The sequence below is a fragment of the Amblyomma maculatum genome, chromosome 1 (genome assembly GCF_055883805.1).
Source record: "Amblyomma maculatum isolate TAMU_Amacu chromosome 1, ASM5588380v1, whole genome shotgun sequence".
NCBI classification, from domain to species: Eukaryota; Metazoa; Arthropoda; class Arachnida; order Ixodida; family Ixodidae; genus Amblyomma; species Amblyomma maculatum.
In genome coordinates this window covers 78,727,883-78,747,865 of record NC_139344.1, presented here as the reverse complement: position 1 = coordinate 78,747,865, position 19,983 = coordinate 78,727,883, and the positions used below count along the sequence as shown (strand labels likewise).

The 19,983-nt window shown below is 42.6% G+C and overlaps 1 protein-coding gene across 6 annotated transcripts in view; it reads left to right on the top strand.

The window, feature by feature from the left end:
• Glut1 (Glucose transporter 1) overlaps positions 1-17,191 on the top strand; it is a 33,430-nt gene extending 16,239 nt beyond the window's left edge. For 3 of the 6 annotated variants that reach the window (XM_084588401.1, XM_084588400.1, XM_084588399.1), the window contains exons 13-15: positions 1,804-1,931; positions 12,302-12,521; positions 16,934-17,191. In XM_084588401.1, coding sequence (XP_084444527.1) covers positions 1,804-1,931; positions 12,302-12,521; positions 16,934-16,953 — 368 coding nt within the window. In that variant the 3' untranslated portion in view covers positions 16,954-17,191. Of the gene's footprint in view, positions 1-1,803; positions 1,932-12,301; positions 14,573-14,839; positions 16,236-16,933 lie in introns of those variants that run through there. The other 3 variants (XM_084588398.1, XM_084588403.1, XM_084588402.1) reach the window with 3 other exon arrangements.
• The last annotated feature ends 2,792 nt before the right edge of the window (positions 17,192-19,983 follow it).

The window sequence follows — 19,983 nt, the reverse complement described above, 5'->3', positions numbered from 1 at the left end:
GTGTGTTCATGGTTTTTCTGACTCCAGCCTGTTGTATGCACTGAAAAGTATACAAAATGTCTGTTCCACGCCTTACAAAGCCCACTTCTCTAGTGCACTAATGAGATACGAATGTCTGTTCTACGTCTGCAGTTTTTGAGGTATACTATTTAAAGGTGTGCACATCCATAAAATTTTCAGTTGCAACGCAAATGCAAATAATAAAATTTGGTTGCGCATCGATTCTGATATTTTCAAATAGTTTCGAATAACTTTGATAATCACTGCTACTGCTTCACTGAAGACAAAGGCCCGTCATGGTGGCTTTGTTTTTAGGGCATGTGACTGCTGAGCTGGAGGGCTTGTGTTCGATTGCAGCTGCAGCAGCTGCATTTCGATGTATGTGAAATGCAAAATGCTCATGTACGATGCGATGCCTATGCACCGTAAAAAAACCCTAGGTGGTTGAAATTTCTTGAGCCCTGCACTACGGCACCCCTCATAGCCAAAGTTGCTTTGGGACATGAAACCCCTAGGAACCATACACTAAACTAAAGACATGCATTTGGAGAAGAAATGCAGAGATATTGTAAATTTTGTTTCTGACAGTCGACATAATTTACTGATCTGTAAGGCCTATTAGGCGTTCAGAAAACAGAGAATCATGTACAGTAAAGCTTGTTAATTCAGGCTTCGAGGGATCAGAAAAAATGTTCGAATTATTGTTTGTACCTAAATAACTGCTGAGAACCATTTGCATCACAGTAATTCTATCTAGGAACTCTTGGAATACAGTTGTCTATACATTTGAAATGAATATTAAGGGACAACGAAAATTTTTCATGGTTTGGTCAAGTGCTTTGCTTTGAGCACACTGTCGGCAATGTTAAAGAATTGCTTCAAAATCTTGGGTCCTCCTCGGCCCTTTTCATAGTGCGATGCGGTAGCAGTGGTGTCTCTTCACAAACTGTGCCGTTGCGTTTGGAAGATGCTTGACCGACACTTCACCGCTCACTGTGCGGTGCAGCATCCTCAAAATGCGACACTTCAGAACACTTGAACAGCAGAGTGATCATGTGGATGCAGCAAAGGCAGAAGATGCGCGTAGGCATAAGAACTGCTAGACGACATGCCAAAGCAAAACAAAGACCAATGACGCACAAAGCAGTGTCCGAAACTGTGCGACTGTCCAATGTACATGTTCGACGCTCGACTTTGAGTGCACGGTGGCGGCTGTCGATGGACATCAGAGCATAGATGTTGTGCCAGGTCTAGGATTCTTATGCACAGGATTTCGCCATGTGTTGGCAGTTGGCTCTGTGCATCAAGAGCAAATTAGTAACTCTTGTGACAAGTGGTAGATACTGCTGGTTGGAAATGTTATGGCGCTTTGCCTCAAGTTAAACAAATGCATTGGTAATTTCTGAATGTCTAGGAGGGTCATGTAGTGAAAATGTAGTGTGTATTGAATCCAATGGTAAATATACTATTTGCAAGCTATTCAGAGTTCTGAATATTCGTGCACCCCTGCTGCTAACAGCTTGCTCACATTCACTATTGCTGTAACTTGAGGGGCTAAATATGCAGATTCCTGTTTACGATATACACAGCTACCAAAGACATGCTAAATCATTAATTTAGCATTAATTTATTTATTTAGACTTGTGTAGCTGCAAAAGGGCACCTATACGAGGTCAAGTTGTATAACTGTGTCTTAGGTTTATTCTGGAAGCATGTGCAGGGTTAGCAACTGTGCGTAACCAGCTCTGAGCGGCATGCAACAAGGTAGAAAATAATTTTTTTTTTTTTTCCCCTCTAACACAGGAACAATTCCCTGGATGCTCATGGCTGAGCTATTCTCCCAGGGGCCTCGGCCAGCCGCCATGAGCATAGGTGTCCTCATTAACTGGTCAGCCAATTTCATCGTGAGCCTCATTTTCCCCCCAATGCAGGTGTGTATTCCCCCTTCCTCACACCTTTTATTCCTCTCACTCGCTTAGTGGAAAGTGTGATAACTTTAGTGTGCCAGATCTTTGAGTCATTGTTTTGAAAAGTTGAAGTTGAAGTGGTGGTCCGGTGGGCCTGATTTTTTGTGATGAAAAACTGCTATTGCCAAGGAGTATGGGAGAGCAGAGAGGCAAGATTGAAGTGGGCTGCTATGTGTTGGACGATTTCAGTGCATAGTAAAGAACCCCAAGTGATCGAAGTCAATTCAGATCCCACTATTTTGGCGTGCCTCATAGTCCACAATGTTATTCGGGCACATGAAAAATCAATCTGAATTTCCTGCTGGGAATTTCAGTTTTCGTAGTGTTGTCTGGTATTTAATGTAACATCATTAGGCAACTTAAAGGGACACTGTAACACTGTTAATTATATTCTAATGCAGAAGATTTGTATAGCTGATATGTTAGTATATTAGTCAATTTAGAAGCTCTGCACGTGCTCTAGAATGTAAAAATAGTCTAAACAGTGCTTCTGGTGACTGCTCACAATCAATTTTGGTGACTCCTCATAACCCATTTGGAGCTGTCCCCTTCAAGTTGATGTCAAAGGGGCTTTTTGGGTTCTCCCAAGTTGAGCGGCCAAATTGGGCACCCCATCCCTTTCAGTTTCTCTCCTTTTTAATTGTGCACAGATATGCAGTGAGTTGAGGGGAGTGACAAGCATAGTTTCTTATTGCAGATACCTTCGGTGTTAATGAAGTTTAAAAATTATTGCATTCTGAAGAGGGTTGATGGAATACTGATAGTCCGCGCACGTTTCCTAGTTTTTGTAACTATACCTGTTTGTGGTCCCTGTAGGGGGCGACGGGCTGCTTGAGGATGCAAAAATTGTGAAAAAGATTGATGCTTTGAAAATGGCATTTTCAAAATCTACAGCCTTTTTTTTGCGTAGCTGCAAATTTAATTCAATTTTTTTGATTCCCTGGGTCAGTATTTTTGCTGTAATTTTATTTTATAAGGCTGAACGAACCTCACATCTTTTGTTTTTGCTTATTTCCTCAAAACACAAAGGTTATTTTTTCATCAAGAGCAGATAAAGAAATAATTTTTATTGCAGCATGCAACTAAGTGATTAAGTATACAGTGTTGAGAACAGAATTTATTATTTTTGCTTGCTAATTTTTTTGTGCTCTTTAATTAAAACTGCTCGTCAAGCAAGCCTCCATGCACTGAGGTTCGAGTTGTGAAATAAATCTTGGCTTAATCAAAAAGTACTTACAGTAGAATCTCGGTGATACGAACTCGGCTGATACGAAATTCGGTGTGATACGAATTCATAAAATTCCCCGGCCGAATTGCATTGCGTTCAGTGGGCAAAACACGGATGTTCCGAACACTTTTTCTCTTCGCTACGGGTTATACGAACTTCGGTATCACGACCGGTCGAAGCCCACGCACACACGCACAGCGAGAAACGCGTGCGCAGCGGCTTAGCACTGATAGCACGGATCATGCACACACGCGCGAAAGAAAAATACAGCAGGAAAGAACCGGCTTGGCAACCCGCGGCAGCAGCGAAGTTGGCGAAAGAGCACTGTTGACGGCGGGGATATCTTGCCCCCCCCCCCCCCCCCCCCCCCTCCCGCTCTCTCTCTTTCTCTCCCCTCCCCTCGCATTTTTTTTATCTCGTTGTTGCTCTCTGCCAATTGGTGTTGTGCGCACGGCGTTGCGGCCCTCTCCACATTTCTCCGCCGCCCCGTAGCCGTAGGCCACGCTCTTCCGCTTTCTGGAGTCTCCGCTGCAGCGGCAGCACGTTGCTTCATTTTCTCGTTTGTTGAGGCTGACAACGCCTTGATAGTGCGTCGTTTTGTGATCATCTCGGCAACACGAAAGGATACTGCAATGTCACACTGTCAACGTTGTCAACGATCGTTGGTCAGCGCGACCAAATTATGCAGAATGTGCAGCACCTTGCGATGAATTCTGAAGAAGCCAAAACTGCTCACCATGTGAAGTTGGAAGAGGTTCTACTAACATGGTTCAGAGAGGTCACGGCGGCCGGCATCAACATAGACGGAAAAGTGTTTCGTGAGAAGGCAGCGGACATCGCACTCGCACTTGGAATTGATGACTTTCAGGCCTCCGGTGGATGGGTTCTCCGGTTCAAGGTGCGTCATAATCTTTCATACAAGACTGTTTGTGGCGAAGGAAAAAAAGTCGACGTCTCCGTCGTGGAAGACTGGATGACAACTACACTGCCGTCTTACAAAGCGAGATATGAGCACGTGATGTTTTAATGTAGATAAAGCAGGGCTGTTTTACAATCTCCAGCCCAAAAAAAGTTTGTGCTTAAAAGGCGATGCCTCCTGGGGCGGACAAAAGAGCAAACAGCGTATTACAGTTTTGTTTTGTTGCAACGCGGACGGATCAGAAAAGATGCCACTGACAGTCATTGGCAAGTATCGAAAGCTCCGATGCTTTAAGGCAGCCGGTCGATTGCCCTGCGTCTACAAGGCGAACAAAAAAGCATGGATGACGTCTTCTTTGTTTATGGAATTCGTCACATACCTCGACCGCATGATGTCTTGCCACAACAGAAAAATTGTTTTGCTGCAGGACCAGTGCACCGCCCATCCAAAACAAATGACACTACAGAGTGTTAAGGTGGTGTTCCTGCCCCCGAACGCAGCAAGTCATTTGCAACCACGGGATGCTAGGATTATAAGGAATGTTAAGCACCATTTCAAAGCTTTGTTGGTGCGCCGCCTCCTCGCGAAGATTGAAAGGAAGGACGCGAATCTCCAGATCAGTCTTCTGGACACTGTGCATTTTCTTGCAATTGCCTGGGATCGCGTCGTTCCTATGACCATCGCCAATTGTTTCATGAAGTGTGGGATTTTCAAATCCGCTGTGGCTACTGCCTCGCAAGCGCCAGACCTGATTCCCATCGATGTCTGGAATCAACTTGACGTCGACTGTTGCGTTGACGATTTCGTCACCGCGAACGATGACCTCGCCACCCGTGGTCTCCGCACGGTTGAAGATATTGCGGAGGAAGCGTCATCACAGCCTGGCATTCCATGCAGTGACAAAAATGACGACGACCAAAGCGTTGATGACCCACCGCCGACTGCAGCAGAAATGATGCACGCCATCGATGTTCTGTGGCGCGCAGTGACCTCAGAGTCTGTGCGGGAGAAGACAGCAGGCCCAATTTTTCAGTTTTCAAAACTCTGTTATCAGATCTCACGGAAAAGAAGGTGCAGAAAGATATACGCGACTTCTTTCAACGAAAATAAATATTTCGTACCTCTTGGAAGGTTTGAAAACGGATTTTGCTCGTTTTTTGGTGATACGAAATTTCGGGTGATATGAAAATTTTCGTCTCCTTTTATTACTTCTACTGTATACTATCTAGCCATATGTTGATAGTTTCCTGATCAGAAGATTTTTTTTTTCAGTTTTGGACAAAGTGAAAATGTAATATCTTGAATGCTAATTGACTTAGCAGAAAAGTGATTAAGCATTTGAAAGCAGCATAGAAAAGTGCTTGAGACTGCAATATTCATTGCATTTAGTAGCCCAAGAACAACGAATAGTGTTAAGCAGCTGACATAAAGCACACCGCCCAGGTAGCATTGAGGCTGCATTAAACGCTATGGTTGCACAAGAGAGTTGCATCTGTCTCACTGCGCCTAGTTGTGGCTGTGAGCTTTTCAAACCACAATATGTGCATTTTAGTTTTTAAGGCTTGTTAATTTTATGTTGACATGATGCTTCGAGTACATAGAAAAGATTTGAGGTCGTGTAAATAACTACCAGGGAAGACAAACTTAAAGATGACAGGCAAGGTTTTCATTCTTCATAAAAATGCGCTAGCATAACTGCTATAATTTGTGTGCTCTTCCATAAATTGCAATAGGTTCAGAACTTTAGGAAGTTAGCACCATATCATAGAAAACAATCTTTCAGTGATTGCTGCTGAGTTATAAATTCTGCATTGGGATCTACTATTGGTGATTGTTACAAGAAAGCATTACAAGCACTATCAAACTTTTTATATCCTTGTAGATTCCAGCACTCCTGTAATAGGAGCTTTCGCAGTAAGCTTACTGCTATGGTATGGTATGGCATGTATAACTTTATTGAGATGCCGGCAAACGACGGTTTAATGCGTCATGACGCTGGCCCAGCTTTTACCCGGGGTTATGCCCTACTCTGCATTACCTCATTTTGGCCCATTTGAGGTGGGCCGTGAGGCTTGTGCTTTTCAAGCGCACCCCAGGCCTGCTGGGCGGCCCATAGGTGACAGTCCTTGTCTGTACTTTGCACAGCACTTTGAAGTTCGGGCAGGTATGTCTTGGATGCAGCTTCAGTCGGGAACCTGGCACAGTCCCACATGATGTGCCATTGGTTTGCCAGACGCACTTCACATACACCGCACACATCACTCGTGTAGATGTCTGGTTGAAGGACGTGTAGCACTGCCGGGGAAAGGAGTGACCCGGTTTGTATTTGCCTTAGGATGACCGCCTCCTCCCGACTAAGGGCCGGGTGAGGAGGCGGCATTGTCCATTGAGCTAGGCGGTAACACTTAGTAACTTCCTCGTAACTGGTCATTCGGTCCTTTGTTTCGAACCACCACTCGGAATGGCCACTCCAGCAATCCCAGCACCGTCTTGTAAACCCGTCTGATCAGCATGTTTATCTTTGTCCTGTCAGTGACCTGCCAGTTGAGGTAGGCCGCAACGTAGGCGATGTGACTGATCACGAACGACTGGACGAGGCGCAGAAGACTGCTTTCACGCATGCCTTCCCATTGTGTCTAAACTCGTTGTATGAGCCGGATGGCGTCCATTGCCTTAATGGTAATCTTGTTGATGGTCTCGTCATTGCGGCCGTTCATGTTTAGCAGCAGGTCCGGGACCCTGACCTTGGGAACTTGGGGATGCGCTGCCCCGATAAACGATTGAGTTGGGTTGTTGCTTTGGTCGCCGATACATGTAGTATGGAAGTAGCATTATTAATAAAACCGGAGTGCCATGTGACTTGTGAAATTTCTTGATTTCAACCTGTTCAGCATTCTATCCTAATTCAAGAGAGCCTTTCATTATTTGATTTTTTTTCTCCCGATCTTCGAGCACTATCTTGCAGTTTGATTAGACACATAAATGAAGTAAAGCTACACTTTTAATAACCAGCTTTGAATTTATTGTTACAGTTTTGCTATAGTCAATTATCACATTATTACATGGTCATTTCCAAGTGTACTTAAGTCAGACTATTCCTTTGTAATTCAGATGTTCCATAACATGGTTTATCGCACCAATGTCCTTTAGAATAGTTTCAGTAAACAGGTTGTTATTAAGGGGTTCCTTTAGTAGCCAAGCTGGTGCCGTTAAGGCAGGAATGGTGTCAGAGGAACTGCATTTAACTATTTTCATTAGTTTCATAATAGACTTCACAGCCGAAACTAGCCCAGTGCCAACCAGCCCTGTGTAAATTTTTCCGTGAAATTTGCTCCAAGTAGACCTGCAACTGGAACCATCTGTGGTCCATTTTGTTACTGAACTGGGAGCAGCTAATCATCAACTGAGAGCTTAAAACAGTGGCCCTTTCAGATGACATCCAAAGTGCACATTGTAATTTCTTCAAATTTATTTTATCGTCTTTGTAGGATGTTAAAGAAGTGGGTGAAAAAAACATTATTGAAAATTCTACAAACTTATTTTCTACAGAAATAAGCAATTTTTATCAGTGTATAATGCATCTGAACTGAGGCACAAACGGTTACTAAGTGATACTAGTTGTCAAAAGGACTGATGGAGTTGAATTAAATTTGCAGCAGGACTGCTTTTGAAAGGACTGCAGTGCATGTTGCAATTTCTACTATCATTCTCTGCAACGAAGTCTGAATTCATTGTAGGAGTGAATTGGCGGCTAGTTGGTTCTGCATAGGGAAGGGACAGCACAATTGACGGACACAAGGAAATGAGCAAGGACACACAGGCGCTGTAGGAGAGGCTATATGTACTAGTAGCTAGCATTGTGTTTACCCACCTATGATCGACATAAAAAAAAAAATAGGAGCCAATATTATATGGCCTAGCAAACAGCATTTGCTGTGAAACTGCATCTAAGAGAGAAAGTGCCTGACCTTTTTCATTCATGGGCATTACAGACCAGAAATATCGGGTCATTTGATGCATGACTCTCCTAGGAAAGCAATGCTGTCCTATGCATGAAACCATGGAAGCTGGTATTCTTGATGATGGCATTTACTGCATGAATGCTCTGTATATTATGCTACCAAAAAAAGAAAAACATGCACATGTGCTACCAGGTGCTTGACAGCTGTGTTAATGAGACATACTGGGCTGTCATAGGGCTGGCCGAGACTGTTGGCTGTGCTGTAGTTAGGCGAGGCTCAGAACATTTTAAATACTAATAGCTTTTCATCTTCGTGTACAGTCCCGAAGGACTGTTGTTTTTACTAGCACATTTGAGCATTGTCAGGGGATTGCATGCAAGATTATATGCCGTTAATGACAAGTCAGTGATGGTAAAGAAAGGATGTTCATTCAAAGAGTCAGTGCTACGCCACGGCCGCTCAATGGAGGCGCACTTGGTGCGGCCCGTCGCGTCGAGCCTCAATGGCTGGGGAAGCGCGTATTGGGAGAAGTTACAGTTTCCGCCGTCATTCTCCGCGGGGGCGCCACCACTCCAGGACAAGACGCCGCCGGCACGGACAAGCAGACGACGCGGAAGGAGAGCGCTGGCTGGGTTGGCACATCTTATCGTTTTGATTACTCAGCATAACAGCGTCCTAAGCGTATGCAGCACCATGCCAGACAACTGCTGTGTGCCGCTGTGCACCACGAAAGCAAGAAAAGATCGGTTACCATGAGTTCCCGTGCGATTCACAACGTCGAGCAGCATGGCTGAAAAACACCTTTCGGGAGGGCTAGGACGGAAAAGGAAGCCGGTGGAAGCTGAGTGACAAGTCACTGGTATACTTCACTGCACTTCACAGATGACGATTACAGGAAGAACATAAAACTGAAGATCCTGCTTCCTTCAGCTGTCCCCTCCGTGTTCCCGAACTGCCCACATTACAAGTTACTCACGCGGGCTCATGTTGAGCCAAACAACCTTGAAAAAATTAATGTGCGCAGGTCAATAGCTTTATTTTCCCCACTTGTTATAGCTACACTTCATTTCCTCCTGGACAACCCCCCGTGTCATCCTGAAGCATGTGTGTTTCAAGATAGCTGCGCCACAATCACTTTTATCACGATGATATCAAAATGGTATACCTTGCCCAACATCGCATAAGTGAAGCCATGGAGACACTAAGAGGAGCCGCTCTATTTGTCAGATGACGAGCGACTCTCTTGGTTAGAGTTGGACTTTGCCATATCGAAGACATTCAGGTCCAAGGAGGCACGTCGAAGCAAAGGCTAACCAAACAAACGTACGAAGCAACAATCATGACAACCAGATCCACAGTGGCGCAAATTAAGTACCTTCTAAATCCCATCAAGTATCTTGCAACAATGTCTTCTGTGTGCCTCGCTAGTGCATTGCATTTAACCGAATCTTATTTTCAGCTTCCGATACGCCCTAAAGCAAGCCCTCAACAGCGGGCCTCTAGTATCGCTTTTTAGCAGCCTAAGGGAATTCAAAGACGGGAACAACAAAGTTGACACAAGGGCTGCCGTTTTCCCCTCGGAGAAAATACTGAAGGTACCAAGCGAAAAAAAAAATATATCGACTGAGATTATACACATTTTGCCATGCTTTGTGCACGTTGGCAACTTGCAAGCATCGGTCTGCAAATGCACCTATCAACAATAGGCAGCTATAAAACTTGGAATTCGTGATTATGAAAGTCGTACCTTGCCAACTGCCATATCACGTCTGCTGCGAGAGAGTTTTCGAGTCAGCTTGGATTCATTCATGTGTGGTCTGAACCAGCAGCTGACATAGAGTTAGCACCGATTGCATTTCTGGCTGGTTACCTTGCACGTCCATTTGAAGAGAAAGTATGAATAGTTTTACAGAATCTCATGAAACATTTTTATTTATTGTTTTCAGTGCCTGCCCATGTTTTCATTATTGATATATTACCAAAGTTTAAATAACTTCTAGTGCTTACTTTAGAGTGTCAATAATTTTATTTTATTAGTCCCCATCCATTTATTAACTTTGTGCCTTGTGATTTTTGCAAAACCCTCGACTTATCAAAATTCTTGATGACGGATGCCTAAGGTATCTGAAAATCACCATGCACCTTTGTTAGCAAGGTGGTGAAGTGGCCGGAGGTCATAAGAAGCAGCAAGCTATGCAACATGTTAGTTTCATCCCTTCTTCCCTATTTTGTGAAATTTCCGGAGTTGATTTGCGAGAGAGAAGACTACAGTCACACTAAGGACCTAACCAAACTAATGCGACCACTGCTGACCAACTGGACAGGCAACATCAATCTGACAGTGGAAAAAATCACGCTTGCACACAAACCTTTTTCGAGGAAAGTTCTTCGCTTGTAAACTAAGCTTGCGTGCCTTCTGTGCATCACGCGACTTCATAATCAAACGAAAAAAAAAAATGCCTGAGCTTGCGGGCGTGTCGATGAACTGGCTGTCTTGTGTTGTTTCTTTTGCAACAGTTTGTGTTAGCTAGTATGTTTAGGTGGTGGTACCCACTTGAATATTATTTCCAGTGAAATCGGAGGAACTGGCTGAACAATAATGTTGAACGCTACGTCCTCAATTGTAAGTTTCCAGAAAAGTGCGCACTGAATAAATAGCCCCAAACCTTGTCCCGATTTCAAGATTGTAATATCTAATACGTTATTATAGTGGTTGAAACGAAACTAAATGGGTGCCCACTCAGCGAAGCACACGACTGCCTCGATTCTCGTTGTAAACGGAAGACCACGAATGACTTGGAAAAGCCCAGTGCTGATGATATGCCGCTATCACCTTATCAATAGCAAACTTCCACGTAGCATCACATAATGTGTGAAACGCCGCTCATAAATCCTAAATTGAGCAAGCGCCGACCACGCGGACGCCGAAACGAAAGTACAGCCACGGCCGCTGCGCGCAGCTCTCCGCCCGGACTCGTCCCGGAGCGGTGGCGCCGCAGCGGTGGCGATGAGAACTAGGCGCAATACGGCTCTTCTGGGCGACGCGACGGGCCGCACCCAAGTGCTCCTCCATTGAGCGGCCGTGGCTACGCTTTATGGAAATACGCATGCTTCTCACGGTGTATGTGACTCAAGGGCTGTAGAAGAGTGAGATGAAGTTTGAATGAGAGAAAACATGGTGCTCACATAGCATCGCTTTGGCTACACAGCATATAGTGAACTCGTTCATTCGGTCTTCAAGGAATCTGAAAAAATGTCCAAGTTTATTGAACGTTCTAATTATGGAATGGGCCTGAAAAAGCAGCCAAAAATGGTTTTCATCACAGTACTTTTATGTGATGAACACCCATGTGATGATTGTCTACATTTAGAATAAAACCAAAGCGACAATGATCGTTTTTCCCGGTTTCGTCAAGCGCTTTACTTTGCACACACTGTCAAGAACGCCGAAGAAGTGCTCCAAAATCATATAAAGGCCTCTGCTACCCTTGTTGCTGTGTGATGCAGTAGTAGTGGTTCTCTTTACAAAATAGCCCCATCGCGTTTTAAGGTGATTCAACGCACAGTAAACTTGGTGAAGCGTTGAGGTGAAGCGTGCAGTGCGGTGAAATTGCATGCCCATCTCACAGTTTCAGCATACCGGATGCAGCATGTGGATGCACGCGAAGCATATATGCATAGCCATTAGAAACAGCATGACGCCATTGCAATATGAAAAGAGAACAGTGACATGCCAAGGAGCATCTCAAACAGTGTGAATAGCCGTTGCGCGTGCCTGATCATAGCCACGGGATAGCGTGAAGTTACAGAAAGAACCTAAACTATATGACTGCGCTATGTTTTGGAAATCGGGGACTTCCAGTCTTCTTCGTGCCTTCCATATGGTGCAAAATGTGCGTGGGCAGCAGTGTTTCTTGCAATTGATGTTTGAGCAGGTTCGAAGCAGTGTATTTCTGTGATTGCTGGCCGCGCGGTTCGTACCTCGGCGTGATCTACCGTTCGAATTAACTGAAGCGAGTCAGATGCCATAGACTTGCATGGGCATCGGCTGGGACCGTGCTCCTAGTCAGAATTATCCGAATTTCCAACTAATGGGCCAAATTAACAAGATTTTAGTGTATATAGTATAAATCGTGTATGCTCTTTTTGAACAGTTTAAAAGTCGATGAAAGTGAATGACTTGTGTAATCCTGACATCATCTCTGCTTTTTTTCTTAATCTGTAGGCAGCTCTTGGAAACTACACTTTCCTGCCATTTACTCTACTGCTGGGCTTCTTCTGGACATTCACGTACAAAAAAGTTCCAGAGACGAAGAACAGAACTTTCGAGGAAATCGCTGCCCTCTTCAGGAGGGACGACGTAGTCAGCATCAATGGGATGGGCACACGGCGCAACTCTCTGGCGCCTGGCCAGGATGCTGTGTATGAGGAAAAGCCAGAGACATGTAAGTTATAGTCCTGCTGAATACCACACAACAGATGACATGTTTCTGCTGCATGCCACTTGACGATACCTGTCTGCATGAAAAACTCTTGCAGCTGTCAATTTTACCCTAAAGCTTGTTAAAGGTGGATGGAAATTTATTTCTGATCCTGAAGCATATTTTGCAGCAGGGGCACACATAGGTGCACATTGTGCAATGAGATTTTTGTAGATTTTAATGAAAAACATTGAAGTCCATGTATTGTATACCTCTCAACTGCATAACAGAATCTGTCCCTGCAGGAAAGTACTTGGGCAGATTTTTCAAAAAAGGTTGAATGTTTTCTGCTCATTTTTTTATACTGCTTTCCTTGTTACAGGAATCTTGGGTTTCTTTTATAATTTTATCTTGGTAGAGCTGTATTGCTTGATGAAATTCTCTGTGAATGGCAACACGAAGGAGTAAAAGGTGATATGTTGGATGTAACCTGTTGAAGAACAAAGCTGAGATCATATTTTCTTGCTACCATGTAACTAATAATAACTTACTAATCAGCACAGACACATTAGTGCTTTATGTTCACAGACAGCAAGTTTAAACAAATCACTAGTTTTGATCACTGCAAGGGATAGCCATATAGCCAGTCAATAAAGGAAAAAGACGTTTCACTGAATGTGAAAAGCTTTGACAATTTTGGAGCTAATGTTCCATATTGTGGATGAAGTGCATAAGGTTAGAGAAGCCTGGATAGAGTGCTATCATTTGATTAAAACCTTGATGCTTATCTGCCACTGTTTCCTTTCACAGCAACAATAGCGGCTATATGCCTTCTTTAGTTCTTAATCTTCATACTAGACAAAACATCCATTCCCTTTTTCTTGTTCTGCTTATCTGGAAGACGTTCAGTGGTGCTACTGTTGCTTGGTAAACATTCACAGAATGAGCTTAATTGTACAAGATTACTTTCGGATTCAGAATTTTTTGGTGTATTTTAAATGGTGTAATTGTATGTACAGTTGTGTGGAACTTGCTGTCCCTGATTCAAGCATTAGGAAAATCAGTTGTGGCAACGAATGCAGGCTTCTTTTGCTGCTAAAAGTGGCGGGTGCGTTATGTTTTATTTTTACTCTGCGAACTGTGCCAAGCTCATGTTTTTTTTTGTGTGTGTGCGTGCTGTGTTTATATAGTTACGTTAAACAGCTGCTTTTCTAAGCAGTCTATATTGAGTTGGTTCCCAGTTAATACAATAACATGGAATTTTTGTTATGTTGATCATTTTATGTTCTGTGCGCAATACTCTTTTTCTGCTTATGGGTGCTAAAAACTAAGAAAAGCAACTCAATCTCTATTTATTTTATGAATTAGTTACATTTCGGTCACACAGAATGTGAGGTATAAGCCATGAGAACAAATAATAAAAGTGAACTTCCTGCTGAAGCCATGCAAACTGCCCAGTGCGCATATTGCTGTGCATGCAGTATATTATCCCTTAAAGGTATCAAAATTTTGGCTACAGATTTGGGATTGTTTTGTGGTACTGTTCATTGCAATATGCCAAATGCCCATATAATCTGCATCACTTGATGTTATATATTCATAGAACATGACAGGACTGTGCTTTCATTTATGACATGACCTGCTTTTATGAGATTACTAGATCTTTACATTTCATGTTGGCAAGTGCGCTTCCTGAAGCTAGGCAATTACAGAATATTGCCTAATGCAAGCCTAAGCCATAAAGCATGCTGATTTTCCTGAACATTTTGTAAATAATGTACTTCAAATGTAAGGTATTACATTTTGCTGCAGTCTTCACTTGGTTTATTTTTTGACTGCGCATTGTATACATTTTTTACACGGGTCTGTTCTTTGTTTCTTACATTTTTTGTTATAGTTAATATATAGCATGTATGAGTTGAATTTTGCTTTTGAATTATATATGTAAAAGAAGAGCGTAACTTTAATTCTTGTAATGTGCTAGATGGCTCATGGATAACATGAGTTACAACTAGTTTGTGATGTCTACTCTTCGTGCGCATTCCACAAATAAAGTCTTGCCAATTTTGCACCAACTCAGTAGAAACAAGAATTCACTTTTCACATTCCACTTTTCACAGTCAGTGCTATGTGTTTAGAAGAAATCCTCAAAGGGCAGTTGATTTCAGAATGAAAGATATTTACTATCTGTAGCAGTAAAACGACCTCAGCCATTTGGCTAGAACAAAAGCGTTAGGGTACAAGTACTGCAGGCAGCTTCTTCACAATTATCTATTTCATACAAATAGCACAAACTACTATTTGTGTGTGTTTTGTGCCTCCCTCTGTCCTCCAAACAATAGGAACCACCCGGAGGCTGCTGTCCAGACTGTACACTTGGCAGAAATTTGTGAATGCAACTGGTACATGTCGAGACAAGCCAATAAGTAGCTTCTATTCGGGCATAGCATTTTTATAACTAACCGTTGTGCAGCTTACAGAAAATTTTTCGCTCAGCCTAGCCTCTTGCTTGATTGAGCTGAAATTTTACACAGTAATTAGATTTAGAGGTAATCTGTTGGTTGCGCTCATCCTTAGCCACTATATTTACAAAATAGTTTGAACATAATTTACATATTTATACAAAATTTTCTACTCCTCTACAGTAAGCTGTACGTAATGGCTGGGATGGTGCTGCACATAAAGGTAGTGTCCTTTCAGTGTGCAGTCTTTACTTGAGCTTTGACAGCTCTGTTAGCATACTTGATTTTCACTGTCGGTAAGAAATATTTAATACTCCTACCATAGAATTCTAGCTAGCTGGTGAGCATAGAAACAAAATTTATGCTCAATTATATACTGAATACAGGCATAGATCTTGGTACTAAAGGGAGCTCATTGGACGAAGCAAACATTACTGCCTTCTTCAAAGGCCTAGTGAAAAAGTTTGACCACTTCAGCTGTATTGGTAACATGTACAGCCTTTATCAAAAGTTTACGATACTATGTGGCTTGTAATGCATTTTCAGGTTTCCATACTTGCTGAAGGCAAGAAGATTTTTCGTCCTACCTTCTCCAATGGCTAGGACTTCCACCATTATTACAGAAGTCATATTATACGACTTAAAAGCAAACCCTCTGGGCTGTAAACTTTTGATAAAGGCTGTACATCTCCAGCATTGCCCTTCTATATCTGTTTAGTCTACCTTGATCCTGCCATAGATACAAATGAAGTAGCCAGTGATTTTTCCTGAGCACAGGTCTCGCACAGTTAACCTTGGTACTTGTTGTAGGATATACGCCTATATGATGAAAACAATATATAGGCTTGACAGTGTAATATGTGAAAAAATATACCAAGTGCTGAGGACATTTTTGTAAATGTGAGGCTTGCCTTTCTTTTGTAGCTTAAGAGATTTCGGTTATGAATATTTGTCTTACATACCTGTACCTTTGAAGTGCATTTCAGTTTGTAGACATGTTCATCTTGAAACCTGCCTTGTGCACAACCAATATGCACATTCTTGAACACTTTCAAATGTCCAGTGGCTTAAAACTATTGAATTTTATTTTTTTTTCCTGCTTTGCAACATATCAAGGCTGGTGCGGTTGGCACTTGTTTTAATGTTTGAAGTGCTTTATTTTTATAGCCATTTGTATTTAAGATGCAAAAGAGGAAATTTTGAACACATGAAGAAGACTGTTTTCAAATATTTTTAGTAAAGCAGATAAGTGGGCCAGTTGGTTTGCAATTGATTATGAAGCATTTTGAAAACTATATTTTTAAAGAATGGCAAAGTTGATGGGCTACATCTGATGCATTTCACTAACATTTCAATTAATCAGTATTAAAGAAACTTCAAGATTCCTCACCAGCCCCATTTTATAGTACTCTGCCTCAACTCCATTGCTTCTCAGAACCCCATCACATAAGTGACTTGTTCGTATTGCTTGCAGTATCTTGAACTCTCCGCATTTGTAAATTTTACATTTATTTTTACATGGGCATGATATCGTACAGTTTCAGTTGTTGAAATGAAAACTATTTCTGTTCACATATAAATTTGAGTGACAGTCTAGAGCAAGTGGTCTTAACAAGGCATTAGAGATGGGTAAATAAAAATGTTGCCTCCAAATGGAAATGCTGCCAAATGCTGTGCAGACTTCTTGTAGGGAACTTGTGGGGGCTTTATAGTGTCTGCTGCTGAAGGGTTCCTTTGGTTGTGAAGAGAAGCGTTTTTACTTCTTTTTATGGGGGGGGGGGGGGGGGGGGGGGGGACAGGAATGAGGTGGCTCAATATCTGGTATAACCAGTTGAATGTTTTGTTTCTTCACATCAGCCTGTATGTTTTGTTTCCGTTAATAGACATTGTTTGATTTTTCAATAAACTGTTTGATTTACACATTTTGTTCTGTTCTGTTTCCTTTCTCAAGTGCATTTGTGTTTTTATTCACAGACGGAACATTCTCCGCATGATTTGCTGGCAGCACTGGCATTGAAGTTCATTTGCCTTCCAGAAACAAGTGGCTTCAGGATGCAGTTTTTCAGGGCTGACTTAACAGCTTGTGGGCTAATTACACGTGTGAACTGCAGCCCTTAGAAACAAGTATGTTAGAGAAGTAGCGTTACTTTTGGTTTGTCAGTCCAAGTTCTAGTTAGTACATGCAACTTTTTTTAATTCAGGGCTTGCTGTAATATATTGCTTTTTTGTATCTTCTGTATGCAGTGTGTGAAATTATTAAAAACAAACACCTCAGGCTTTAACACATTCTGGGAGGCACAGTGGTGCCAGAAAAGTAACTGATGTATGTTGCATTGTGAAAAGCACAGACAAGTTGAGTGCTGCAGCTGTGGTAGATTTCTTCCATCCTCCTGCTAATGCAAACTTGAGCATTTTGCAGTGTGAGCAATGTGAAGCCTTGTATCCAGTGTTCGTAAAAAATTTGCCAAATTGTCTTATTTTTTCTACTTCTGGCTCTAAAAATCTAGTTCTAATATCTCTTCTGAATTTAGAGAGCCAGCGATAGTGCTTATTTGATGAGAAATACTGTCTGGAGAGTGTAGTTTTGACGTGAAGTATTGCTCTAGTTTTAAGTCTCGGTAAATTACAGGTTAGTGTGATGGTTAGCTAACACATTATGTGAAAGATCAACCTGCATAGATATAAAGCCTACATAAGAAATAGCGTTATAACCTTTAAAGGAACTGGCAACTTAGTTGTGACTTTTTTTTCTTTGTACCAGTGGAAGACTGATGTCACCAGGATGTCCAATTCCACTACTGTTTTATTGTGAATAGGTGAAAAATTATTATGAATGTTTCTATAATTGGATGCACCCAGTTTTGTATATCCTCAGTGTGGAAATAATGATCGGCAAGTGTGACAGCGATTGCGTGCCAGCAGAAGGGAAGTACTGAAAGGTAATACTAAGTAACAGTAAGTACAACAGAGCGTTCGCCTGGGTTCCTATACCCAAAGCTATGTATGCCTCATCGATAAGTTTTAGTAGACTGGTTTCTACAAAGAAATGCAAAACTCTGTGGCACCATCTAGTAAGAAATGCTCAAAGCACTATCACAACACAAAGGGAGCATTGATTTCCATCAAAGATGCTCTATGGGCACCGTGCAGGAGCAACTCCTGGCGCGACGCGCCCCTCCCTTGTGGCGGGAAGGAGATTTTCGTAGTGGCCCGTGTGCCGGCCGTGCAGCGGAGACGCGGCAGATCTGCTGTGCGTGGGGCGCATTCGCCGTTCGTTCTTTCGATTCGCGGCATTCAATGGTCACAAATTAATTGCTAGGTTGCAGTCCCTGGGTTGCTGCTGTTGCACACATTTTCACTGGCCTGATAAAATATATATGTCACCGAATAAGCTTTACGAAGCGAAGCGGCGATAAGTTTGGATCGCTGCCGTCCAACGAGCAATGAGCTGGCAGTCATGCCCGGGTATTGCCGCTTCCAGATTTACCGCGAAACATTTTTTCCGAAAGAGCACACTCTACCTTCACCTGCATTATATTCCTTTCTCACCCCGAAAAAAGATATATTTACATAAATTGGGCAACTCATAGGCATCAGCGCTATCTACATGGGGCCATTTTAATTGCGCATTTACTTTGTCTGGCGCTTAGTTTCTCGAATTTGGCTTGGCAACTTTTTTTTTTTTGCTTGCTTGCTTTCATTGTTTTCCTCCCTCTCAGCTCGTTCCTTTTTTTTTTTTTTTTCCTTCCACGCTTATGCCGCTACTTTCCTTCTCCTCTTGAGCGGTTTCCTTTGTCCGTATCCCAGCCTGACGTTTTTTTTTTTCTTTTTCTCTCGCTATCCTTCGCTTCCCCCCCCCCCCCCTTTCCCGCTCTTTACTAAAGTAAGCACTTTTAACTGTAAACTTTTCTCTTTGCCTGCTCTGTCAGTTTTTTTAGCCGAGATGGTTTTCCGCTGTGCGACTCTATAGCTAGCCATATTTCCTTGGGATCCCGTCATATACTAGCGGCTGTCCATGTGTCGTTGTCGGACCTCATGCATGAGGAGCTCGCGGCGCATTTTTTTTTTTTTTTTTTAGCAACCTAAGCGACACTAACACGCCGCATAGTTCGCCACGACTTCCTTACCACGTAGGAAACTCGTTTGAGTGAATTTACGCTTTATTCATTTAGTTGTGTTAATGACATTTCGATGTCTACTGAGCTATTGAACCTCGAATGATGAGCTGTTTCTCATGCCATACTGCTCAATCGGGACTGTAGTAAAAATAAGTAAAAAAAGAATAAACGTCATTTTTTTTTTTTTTTTTTTTAATGCGTGGATGCTCTGAACAGATCTTGCATTCATTACACGCCATCCTAGCTGCTGCAAACAAGTGGCCGAGCGGCTGGCTGCCACCAGTTACCCTCCTCTGTCAAAACTTTGTGCCAGAAGACTTGAAAGTACCCTTAAAAAGGCAATAAGGATCGCTAAAAAAAAAAAAAAAGAAAGCAAACTAGCATTCAAGTCGGGATTTGAGGCAGGACGTTTTTCAACGAAAGAGAAAATTAGGTATGCTACAATTCTGACATGTGACTGAGAGAAAGACATGCATGTGTATTAGAAACTAGATGGCTTATTGTGCCGTGCTGTAAGGGAGTTTCCATTCTCATAGCTGTGTCGCTGCATCAACGACCGTGTGCCATCTGCTACCCTTTTCTTTATCGTCGAGAAAAGTGGCAACCGCCTTACCAGAAAACAACTAAAGTTCTTCAAAAGCCGTCTGCGTAATATAAGTTCCTACGGCATTTTCAGGCCCCGGTAATAGCGTTCTCGAGTTTTCAGGCTTGTCACTTTTTTTTAGGCTTTTTTTTTTCTCTTCTTCGACTCCAGCTTCATTAATTCCTATTCTTCTCCCATACTACTGTTACATCCTCGGCCGCTTGATTCCCCGCAGCTTTTTTTTTTTTTTTCTCAGCCACCCCAGCTGGAGTGTTCGCGGCTGGCCTTTGTGAAGCTGTACCACACTTGGTAGGAGGGCTGTT